The 12,126-nt window shown below is 38.1% G+C and overlaps 1 protein-coding gene across 4 annotated transcripts in view; it reads right to left on the reverse strand.

Annotated features, from left to right (window-relative positions):
• LOC109111541 (septin-7) overlaps positions 1 to 12,126 on the reverse strand; it is a 53,698-nt gene that overhangs the window by 10,586 nt on the left and 30,986 nt on the right. For all 4 annotated transcript variants that reach the window (XM_042775921.1, XM_042775919.1, XM_042775922.1 and 1 more), the window contains exons 5-8: positions 10,655 to 10,755; positions 10,374 to 10,508; positions 7,398 to 7,515; positions 4,621 to 4,713 (exon numbers count right to left, since the gene is read on the reverse strand). In XM_042775921.1, coding sequence (XP_042631855.1) covers positions 4,621 to 4,713; positions 7,398 to 7,515; positions 10,374 to 10,508; positions 10,655 to 10,755 — 447 coding nt within the window. The remainder of the gene's footprint in view (positions 1 to 4,620; positions 4,714 to 7,397; positions 7,516 to 10,373; positions 10,509 to 10,654; positions 10,756 to 12,126) is intronic.

Here is a 12,126-nt window from a genome sequence, read left to right on the forward strand (position 1 = left end):
CCAAGCTTTCATTCAATACCTCCAGAAGGTCTTCACCCAGTTCTGACCAGAAGGACTTATAAAAGTCTACTGGCAGGCCGTCAATGCCCGGCGCCTTTCCAGACTCCATTCCTTGTAGAGCCTTGTACATTTCACCCATGCTCAAAGCACCAGAAATCTCAGCATTGACTTCCTCAGACACCTGGGGTAAGTCGCTGAAAAAATCACTGTCACTCCTGTATTCTGGCCCAAGTTCATTTTTATACAGGTTTTCATAGAACACAACTGCTCTCTTGCGAATGTCCGCAAAGTCTGTCAATAAACCTCCAGACTCAGAGCGCAGAGCATGGATGACTCTGCTCTGACCGTTCCTTTTTCTCCAGGTTAAAAAAGAACTTGGATGGAGCATCCATTTGGTCCGCACTCTGGAACCTTGACCTGACCAGAGCCCCCTGTGTTTTTGATGTTCAATAAATCAGCCAACTGTGTCCTTTTCTTTGCCAATGAATCTAAATACCTCCGGCCATCAGTTGACTCAGCTAATTCTAGAAGTTTTAAAATGTCAGTCTCCAAGGTGTTCATAATCAAACTTGTCTCTCTAGTGACGTTTTGAGTATACTGCAAACAAAATTGTTTTATTTGGGCTTTCCAAAATCCCACCACTGTCGTAGAGACTTAAAAGAACCCTTTGTGGTTCTGAACTCATCCCAGAAAACAGTTTAAAGATGTTCTTAAAGTACCTGTCACTTAACAAAGTAGTGTTAAGCTGCCAGTATGCACTTCTTGGTTTAATGGAGTTTAAAAACACAGAACACACAGCACCATACTGTGATCAGAAAAACTCACTGGGGTAATTAAACATTTCTTTACAATATTACAGTGATGCTTAAAAACATAAAACCCCGATCCAATCTTGCCAGCGAAATCACACTGTCACGAACATGAGTCCAAGTATACTGTTTTTGTGCCCCATTAAATTGTCTCCAAACATCACATAGCTCATGGGTTTTGACAAACTGGATCAAACGATTACGAGACGGCAAGTGAGGTTCAATATGGTTTCTGTCCAAGTTTGACTGTGTACAGTTAAAGTCACCACCCACGAATAAATATTCTTCTACACAGCATTTTTGTAAGACCGAACACAAAGTATTTAAAAATAGCATTCTTTCTATTGGTGCAGTTGGAATATACACGCAAATAAAAAACAAAAATAAAATTCTCAAAAATAGCTCTTACTTTTAAAAGCCTACCCTTAACTACTTCATCCACCTGATAAGAAGTTGGATTGAAAGCTTTAGAAAAAAAGAATAGCCACCCCTCCGCTAACTGAGGTGTTGTGGCTCAACACAGAGACCCCGTCCCACACCTCAGTCCAATCAGCAGCATTCCTCAAGTCACTATGAGTTTCTTGCAACATAAGAACATCTATTCTTTTTTGTTTAACTACTTCAAACATAGCTGTTCTCTTTTCTAATTTCTCTTACTCCATTTATATTTAAAGTCGCAATGTTCACTTCACTCATGCTTGGAGAAATGAAAGAGACTAAGACACAAATTAGCACTCCATACACACACCCCACATTACTAGCCAGGCTGCTATACTTTCTCACTACCATCATTGGCCTTGTCAGAAGTGAGTTTTCTCACAATCTTTTTTTAGTCGATATAACTCCTTGTTTGTAAACAAACTCTCCGACATAAAAAAACCTGGTTTTATCAACGAACTGCTTCGTGTCCCGAAAAATAATCAGCTACACAGACCCCTCTCTTGTTTTTAGTAGCTTTTTAAAAACAGTTTAATGTCTTCCACTTCACAACCTCGACTAGAGAAGTCACTCTGAGAGAGACTGACGCTAGAATCAGAAGATTCACTGTCACTTTCACCACAACAAGCATCCACGTCAGCTTTCTTAGCTCTAACCGTCTGAAACTCGTCAGATGTTTTCCTTTTCGATGGAACTTTGAAATCAATCTGCTCTGTCTCCATTTCAATGCCATCACCAAACGAATCGAGCAGTAAAACGTTAGGTAAATTGACACTTTTTGGCGTATTCGATGTTTTAACATCACCCGGTCTATTTTCCTCAACCACATTTTCAGGTTCATTTACCTGGATCGCCGCACTCTCGGCCGCGGGCAGATTCAATGCAGCCCTGTCCTCCACCGCACCTGTCTCCGCCGCACCTGTGCCCCCTGTCGCACCTGCACGCCGTCCCTGTCGCACCTGGACCAGCCTCGACCGGCCGCACCTGTGCCCGCTGCACCCGTCTCTGTCGCCGGCCGAACCGCGTCTGACGGACCAGCCTCGACCGGCTCACTAATATTAACGTCATCAGCCGCTGCGCCGTTTTTCGTATTTTTACCAGGACAGGCACGGATCAAGTGCCCCGCTAATCCGCACTTAAAGCACTTCATCTTGTCCGTGGTAACATAAACGACATAATCAAACTCGTCCACTTTTATATGCAGAGAAAGATCTAAATCCTCATCATCTTTTAGGATCATGTAAACGAATCTCCTAAATGAAACCACATGTTTCAAAAGAGGAGATCCACTACCAATCGGTATCATTTTAATAGGTGAGAGACCAATTTTCCATATCGTGATAAAATTCTTACCAAAGTTTCATCGCTAATGAAAGGCGGAACGTTCGACAACAAAACCTTTTTTGATGGCATAGAAAGTGGGAGAACATGAGTAAAAAGATTCTCAACCACTATACCATTCTCAACTAGGTCATTTGCCTTTTCAACAGAGCTAAGAAAGATGACAATGGAACTGTTCATTCTGGAGGCCGACATTATATGTTCATGCCCAACAACCTCTCCTGCAGCCAGGCAACAGTCTTCCACGCTCACCGCGGACGCCACTTTTACTCCATGGCGCCGCGTGAGTTTTACTCAAACCTTGCATACGTGGGGCCGTCATGCTGCCCGCGAAGAAAAAGCACGGTAGCACGCGGCCCAAACCAACAAATACCCCACCACTTCTTAACAATAACCCATACAAGAAAAAAAGAAAAGAAAGAAAGAAAAAAAGAATTCACTCACAAACTCCAATTCACACGCAAACGCTCCTCTCACACTCAGCAGTCACACGTCACACCGGAAATGAGAGTGAGAGTGAGAGAGAGAGACAGAGAGAGAGAGAGAGAGGGGCTGGGAACGTCAGGTGACTGATATTGACTCTCAGTGTGTGTGTGTGTGTGTGTGTGTGTGTGTGTGTGTGGTATTGATGATAATGTACTGTTTCAGTGAGAGTGTCTCTGTTTGACCCATTTCCCTGATGGGTGAATTAGGGAGCCAATATTTGAGTAATTAGTGCACTCTGAGTAGGGTTATTATTGTTAACTAAAACTAAAACCATTAAAAAACATTCCATTAGTTGTGAAAATGAGATGAGATGAAATCAAATAAAAATATTATAAACAAACTTATTCTACACAGACATTTTAAAAAACAAATAAAAATGACAACAAAATTCCTAACACTTTAGGAAATAAAAAAATAATTTAATCTAAATATTAACAAGAACTATAAGAATATATTGATGCTAAAATGGCACTGACTCTTTCCACAATATCAGTCCATGAGCGTTATGGATGAGTCAGGTGATTAGTGAGCTTCACTAGAGCGTATATCTAATTTTTATGTATTTATTTATTTCCATTCATTCATTCATTCATTCAAGCAGCGGTGCTTTATCATTTAGTCCAGTTCCAGTACTTCTTAAAAAACTGATCCAGTCCTAACCAGGTGTGACTTCCAGTGAAAATATTATAGTTTTTTATCAATATTTTGAATTAGCTTTCATTTTTATATTTTCAGGTTTCATTTTATTTTTTAGAAATTTGTTGTGTGCTTTTTTAAAAATTCAGGTTTTTTTTTACTTTTTAAAAAAAGTATTTTGAATTATTTTTTATTTCAGTTTTAGTTTTATTTTAGTTAGTCATTTTTATTAAATCAAAATATTACACATATTTTAGCTAGTTGCCAATTTAACATTTCTAACTTTCTTTAAAAAATGTCTAATATTTATACTCATTTTAGCTTTTTTATCCACAACCAGTCTCACCTCATTCATGCTTGATTGTCTCAGTATACTGTACATCAAATACCTGGTCAACCAGCGCAGTGTAAAGGCCCCAACATCCTCTCAGGGCTTCACTGAAGATAGTTGTGCAATAATATACTGTTACCAAACCTCCTGACGCTGCCATTGCTCCTGGGAGCAGTGTTTGGATGAGTATTTAAATATGTGCTGCACACTATCCTTTCAATAGCACAACAAACACAATTTTATGTTTTTACTTATGTCACACTTTGACAAAAACAGATTTCCACTTCAAAGAAGATGAAGCCCCAGAGGACAGCCAGCTATTACATAATCGTCATGGACGATTGGGATGGCAACTGATGGCTGAACAGCTAGCGGTAAGTTTTCCGGGTGGTTCATGGCATGCTGGTGAGCTGATCTGAACCACTAAAACAAACTCCAAAACACCTTCTTTTTGGCGTATTGTTTGAAATCACACCTATTTGGTCTTCAATTTCATTCTTAACGTCATCTAATCATTCAGACATTCAGTCATTGTCAGTACAAAAAGAATCATTCATTAACTATTGTGAACACACAAACCTTAATCTTCTTGACTAGCTTGCTCTCCTCCTCGTCATCAGTCTCTGGGAACTCATACATTTTGATCTTGTGTTCCTGGATCTCTCTCATGATCTGGGCAAAGAGCAAAACAAAAGGACAGAGTGAAAAAAAATTGGTGCTGACAAGTAAAAAGACCTGCTATCTCTCACAGGCTCTGTGGGCTCTCAGTGGATTGCATTTACTCTCGAAGGAGTCAGCGTAAAAACCATGTGTAGACAGATTTTTCTCTAGTGTTATGATGAGCTCTTACTGGAGCCGCCCTTTACAACACCCCAACACTGCGACACACACACAAACACACACACACACACACACACACACACACACACACACACACACACACACACACACACACACACACACACACACACACACCAGTCGCTTCAGCTGGTCTGCAGATGTTAAACTGTCCCAACACTGCGAATGCTTTCATGAAGCTGAGATGTGATGTAACTCCTGCGTCTCTATGAAAGGCTGTTCAACAGTGAGGGCAGTTAATATCAAACTGAATGGAGGCTGAATGTTTGCTCATGCACATAAAACAGCAGCAAGCTTACCTTAGGGATTATATAATGGATACGATTTTCTTTGCTTTATGAAATAAAGTGCAATGTACTATGTACACATGGGATCTGTTCCAAAACCTAGTGAGCTGCCTAACTAGACAGCATTTTAAGGCATCATAGGTGCAAAGACTGACACGAAAACAATTAAGAATAATTATAACGTGTTAAAAGATGATTGTTTTGATTTAAACCAGTATTGCATGTATCCTTTGAGAAGACAATCCCAGAACAGAAAATCAAGAATTTTTAGTTCGGTACTAAAAAGGAAAAAAATGTGATTATTCGCACCCAAAATAAGTTTGTTTACATAATACATTTGTGTGTACTGTATATATTTACATTTAAATGCAAATATATATATGATTAATATTATGTAAATATAAATATATTACATATATGTCTTAAATGTATACATGTATATGTGTATTTATATATACATTTAAATATAAACAGTACACACATATATTATGTAAACAAAATTATTTTGTTTGCAATTAATCATGATTAATCAATTTAACATTTCTAAATGTTTTTAACATTTAATCAATTTAACATTTCTTTTCATTATTTAAAATTGATTTTAACCAATTTTGTAGTGTATGTATGTATGTATATATATATATATATATATATATATATACACACACACACACACACACACACACACACACACACACACACACACACACACACACACACACACAGATATATATAATTAGTATTATTTAGGGAACAGCATGTTGTTGACAGTCCAGCTGAATAGAGTTGTAAGATAATCCTGAATTTTGCTAAGGATTAGAATTGTGTTGTACAACAACATATTTTTGCAGTAATGCCTCACTTTGATGAAGATTTCTTAGCAGTTCCTATTAAACCTTTGAGTTTTGGCAGAAAACTGTAGGAATATCCTTGTGTTTGCTCTGTTACATTTGTAAAATAACTTGCAGTGTTCTGAAATGTTTGGAATTAGTGTGAATGTGAAAAAAAAGCAAATCTGGAATCCCTCTGCATTTTGTGATGCACATTATTTAGGACCCTGCGCCACATAATTTATGTGAACATTTATTAAATTCCATCCCAATTATTATTAAATACTGAACAATAATGTGACTCTGACTGCATTTAGATTAAATGACACCAACATCCTCAACCTCTTTAGGATTCACTAACATGGTAAGCACTTTAAACTGCTTTCACAGCCAGCTTATGACTATAAGGATCACAAAGAGAGAAGAAAATTATTCTAAAAAATTTATAATGATGTTTTTGGGGCAAGAAACCGTGTTATAAGTGGACTTAAGGGTGGAAAAACCCCTAAAATCTTCAGGTAGAGAGTTTGGCATCAGCACACGATCACTCTCACCTGCTTCTTGAACTGTTGGCACTCCTCTGGAGTCAGTGTGTCTGCTTTGGCGATCAGTGGGATGATGTTCACTTTTTCATGTAACCGTTTCATGAACTCATATCCAGTGGTTTCAGTCTGACAGACACACAGAGAGAGAAAGAGAGATGAGAGAATGTGAGGGTTTAATGTTTCAAACAAAACACTGAGCGTGAGTCCAAAAGCAGGTGCAGAGGTCTCCTCTGTAGAGCAGTAGTGAGGGATCACATTCACACTGCTGTGTGACAGCTTGGCTGAACTTAAAGCTCGGCTCGTAATAAAGCCACATGTGCTGAAGATTTCTTAGCAGTTCCTATTAAACCTTTGAGTTTTGGCAGAAAACTGTAGGAATATCCTTGTGTTTGCTCTGTTACATTTGTAAAATAACTTGCAGTGTTCTGAAATGTTTGGAATTAGTGTGAATGTGAAAAAAGCAAATCTGGAATCCTCTGCATTTTGTGATGCACATTATTTAGGACCCTGCGCCACATAATTTATGTGAACATTTATTAAATTCCATCCCAATTATTATTAAATACTGAACAATAATGTGACTCTGACTGCATTTAGATTAAATGACATCAACATCCTCAACCTCTTTAGGATTCACTAACATGGTAAGCACTTTAAACTGCTTTCACAGCCAGCTTATGACTATAAGGATCACAAAGAGAGAAGAAAATTATTCTAAAAAATTTATAATGATGTTTTTTGGGGCAAGAAAACCGTGTTATAAGTGGACTTAAGGGTGGAAAAACCCCTAAAATCTTCAGGTAGAGAGTTTGGCATCAGCACACGATCACTCTCACCTGCTTCTTGAACTGTTGGCACTCCTCTGGAGTCAGTGTGTCTGCTTTGGCGATCAGTGGGATGATGTTCACTTTTTCATGTAACCGTTTCATGAACTCAATATCCAGTGGTTTCAGTCTGACAGACACACAGAGAGAGAAAGAGAGAGAGAGAGAATGTGAGGGTTTAATGTTTCAAACAAAACACTGAGCGTGAGTCCAAAAGCAGGTGCAGAGGTCTCCTCTGTAGAGCAGTAGTGAGGGATCACATTCACACTGCTGTGTGACAGCTTGGCTGAACTTAAAGCTCAGCTCGTAGTAAAGCCACATGTGCTGCAAGAAGAGCAATAAATAAATGGCAGGAAAATAATTTGTGCCTGTCCAGTCTGGTCATTGTGACACTCACAGCCACTGTACACCAAACACACACACACACACACACTGGATTCCCATCAGCAGGTGAAAAGTTTTTTTTATTTATTTTTATTGGGTCTTGACTAAATCGAGCTTTAATAATACGTTTCAAATAGACAGTGCACTGTGACATTTTATCAGATTGACATCCTGAGGAACTGAGAGGAGGATTTCAAAGGAAGGATTAGTGATTTTTGCCATACATGCTCTTACAAAAACACTTAAATATAAATGGGTGACATTTACATTTTCTGAAAACGTAACCAGCGCTTTCCCAGGCAAACCCTACTGCCAGTGTGCTGTAGGTCTCTGAGTGGTTGCCAACACATCGCTATGGGGCTGCTAAAGTGTTTTGAGTGATGGTAAAGGAGTTGCTATGTGGTTTCTAGAGTGTCCAGAGCAGTTCTTAACTGTGCTACAGTGGTTTGTAGCTACTGTATGTGATTATTTAATGGCCCAAGTCAAAAGAGTTCACCTGCAAGTCTCTTTAAAATTCTTGTCTCTAGGTTCTAATATTTGCCTCTTTTAAAACCGATTGCAATTTTCTTGGCCGATTCAGACTGTTTTGTAAGCGTGAATTGCCGATACCGATTTTTGGTGATTCTGAATCCAATTTTCTTTCTAAGAACTATAACTGACAGCATATACAAACAAAAATCTACTTTTGTTTCAATGCAAAACAATTACTTGCATAAAAAAATTAATTATTAAACATTACAATTCCCTTAATCTGGACTAAGTTACAGATGCTCTCTCACTTAAACAACTTTCAAAATAAAGTGCACTGTTTATAAATGGTCATTTTTCCCTAACCTTATTAAATGTGTCATCTTTTACATCAAATTCTTACACTGAGGCACAAAAACATGATAAAGCACCAAAAGGTTTCATGCACTATATTTCAAGTGTTCTGAAGCTGTTCCATAGTTCAATGTGAGGTACAGATGAATATTGAAGTCATTAAATTCAAGTTCACATAAACTCTTCTCTCCGCTGCGGCTGCCTGTCATCCTCCACTCAGCAATCAAACAGTGTGTCACGTTCGGTTTCTACAGTCAAAACCATGAAACTCCCTTCAAGAGCGCACAGTAACAGAGGTTTAAAACTGTTCAATAAACTCAAGGCTCAAACTAACGCACGGATTTAATACACTACGTATCAATATCTCTTCCCTTTGTACTAACTTTTCTGCAGCCTGCGCACTGACTCCATGTTGTTTAAAGCGCATCATTCTGGGCAAGGGATGCGCATAAGTGCTCTGTGCCGCTCTATATTGGAGCCTTCAGTATTATAATACTTTTCTGCGCAATGAAAGATTATTAATAATTTTTCTTGTTCTGTCCTATTTATCATATGTTGCTGCCTTTATTACTGTGGTATACATTTAAAAGAAATGTCTTTTAATTTTATAGAATATATTTACATAAAAATGTATTTACCAGATTGGATCGGTATCGGCAGATACTCAGAATTTTTGGGATCGGATCGGAACGGTTCTGAAAAAATGGTATCGTTGCATCCCTAGAGGAAACCGAAGCTCCATCTGTATTTACATAGACTGTTTAATGAAACTGAGGTGCCTTAAATGCATTTACACCAAAAAATATTAAACAATGTTGTAAGATTAATGTTTTAAATCTTTTTTTGAACAAACAAATAAGATATGTTGGGAAAAATGCAATGATATTTTTAAATGTGATACTAGCTCACCAGTAGGTGGCAGCAAATGAATGAGTAAGTTATATAGTCATTCATTCAACCGATTCGTTCAAATTTGTTCAGTTCTGCAGTGGATTGATTGATAATTTCTTTTTTTTGCGAATTTGAGCAAAAACAATTGATTATTGAACATGTTAATTTATACTATTGTATAAAATCAGTGTCACATTGCAATCGTGTTGATATTCGGGAAAGATCTTGGTCGTGTAATGTTGCGAATCTCTATATTATAAATATATATATTTTTTTCTACCGCAGTATCCAACTTTAACTCTCTGTGAGTTACTTTGTGTGTGCTGTTAGACACATTTGCACGAGTCTCTCTCTCACTCAGGCTGCGTGAGCCTCATCTGACATAAATAGGCCTACGTTATCAGTCGCCGTTTACACTGAATGCAGTAAAATCAAAATCATTCTAAAAATGTAAAAATTTTTGGGGGCCAAGTTTCAGTGCTTCCCTAGTTATTTTTGTTATTGACGCTATAATCAGACTTCTTGTCTGGTCTTTTCCTAACTTCTCAGTATTCCGACTTTCTGGATGTGCAGACAAAAACAGTCAGAGCATGACATTGTGCCACAGAAATAATTGGTGTGAGAGAAAAAGAGCAAGAAAAGAAAGATTCACACACATGGCAAAATTAACACACATAGCAGAGAACTTTTAGTTGGACGTGTATGAGATTTAGCTTGCAACAACACGCATCATCTGACAACAACTTGGACTGGAAATGCTGAATGTGCAATAAATCCTGATGTACTTGGCATCACTGTAGAGCTCACCTCTAAAAGCTCCTCCACAGCAAAAATACAAGCCAAAAATACAGAGGGTTTGAGTGCAGTTAATGCTTGAAAAAGAGTGCCTACCCATGACCAGAGGGGGCGATGAAGTACAGACAGCAGTGCACTCGGCTGTCAGGCATCAGGCGTCGATTGACGCGTGACTCTGCGTTGAGATAATCTTCAAACTTGCTGTCGATGTGATCGATGACAGGCTGCCAGCTGCAGGACACAACCAGCATTTCAGAGTCAACAACATGCAAATGTAATATAAACAAATCAGCCATCCCTCATTTACTAAACACCAACGTCAGGAGACTTCAAGCTATTTACACGTGAAATGCAGAAAATAAAGAAATCACACTTACCAGTTGCTGTTATCCACAGCATCTCCGAACCCTGGCGTGTCCACGATGGTGAGCAGCAGCTGAACTCCACCCTCTTTAATCAGCACCTTGGACTGCTCCACCTGAAAAAAACATGGCCACAAAACAAAATAAATAATTAAATAACTAGCCAAACACAGAAACAATCACAAATGTTGATTTAGAAGTTCATTTAGGATTAAATACACTAAAATAAAAATAAAATAAACACAATTTCAAGAGGGTCATTCGCAATATTGTTGCTTGAACCTATAATAATAACAACAATAATAATACTAATAATACTAATAATCATCATAATAAAGTAAAAACGCACAACATAAAAAAAATAATAAAAATAAATAACAAAACAAAAATTCTACAATGAACACTCAGGTCTGAAAAAAATCAAATAAAATCAAGGATTAAGGCCTGTTCACATTAAATCACACCAAATGTGACCAAAACACTCAAATTGTGATGCAAATTTTTATTATTTTCCTGGAAAAAGTTTGCATTCATACACTCGCAAATGCAAACTACATCTCATAATACTGATTTCACTTTCATACTAATTTCAATCAAATATAGTCAGCAATTAATTGTCATGGTTAAATCACTCTTTTTTTTGAATGCCAGTTTTAAACAGATGATCTGAAAACTAACATCTTATTGGTTAACATGTTTTGTACTAGGTATAAGTCTTATTTAGACTAGCCTACAATCATTATGCTAATACAACAGTCCTAAACTGACACCAGTATCGGACTGAAATATGACACAAAATAAGGAAATGCAGAAAAACTCCATTAGATCTACATGAATGGGCTGTTTTCAGAGAACTGTGGGGCCCTTTTGAAGCAGATATGTGAATAGCAAGAGGGCCAACACTCGTCACGAGCACATACGCTCAGGTTTCCTTCAATTATGAAGTCAATATCAGGGCCTGCAGGGCTCAAAACAACAACTCAGAGGGTTTTCTGTGCACATGTAAGAACAGCACAAAAGGGAAAGCAAAGACTTTCCACTTCTGTTATGAGCCAGGACCCTCTGAGCACTTTACCTACATTAGTTTGGAACAGATGATTGGTGTTTTAAACGCAAAAGTATTCAACTTTGGCATGTAACTTGCTCTATGGACATGAACGATACCTCAAGTCACGTTGAGAAACTCTTCTATCAATACTAGAAGTTTTAAATTGATGGATCACATTTTCTAAGCCTTTAAACATACTGTGAAGCAGTCTGCACTCAACAGATTCAGCCCACATGTGTGCAACCACAGCTAAAACAAGCTCAAGCCCACACCTTTCTATGTGCAACATGAAGCAGCTGTGGTCTGTGACCGTGGCTTCTGGGTTTGGGTTGTGCATTTCATGATTTCCTCCTAAACAGCCCTCAGTGTTCCACAGCTCAGATGGACACCACCGAGTCCAGCGCAGGACATTCATTTCATGAAGCACACCCCCCAAAAA

This window comes from Cyprinus carpio, chromosome A19 (assembly GCF_018340385.1).
Source record: "Cyprinus carpio isolate SPL01 chromosome A19, ASM1834038v1, whole genome shotgun sequence".
NCBI lineage: Eukaryota > Metazoa > Chordata > Actinopteri > Cypriniformes > Cyprinidae > Cyprinus > Cyprinus carpio.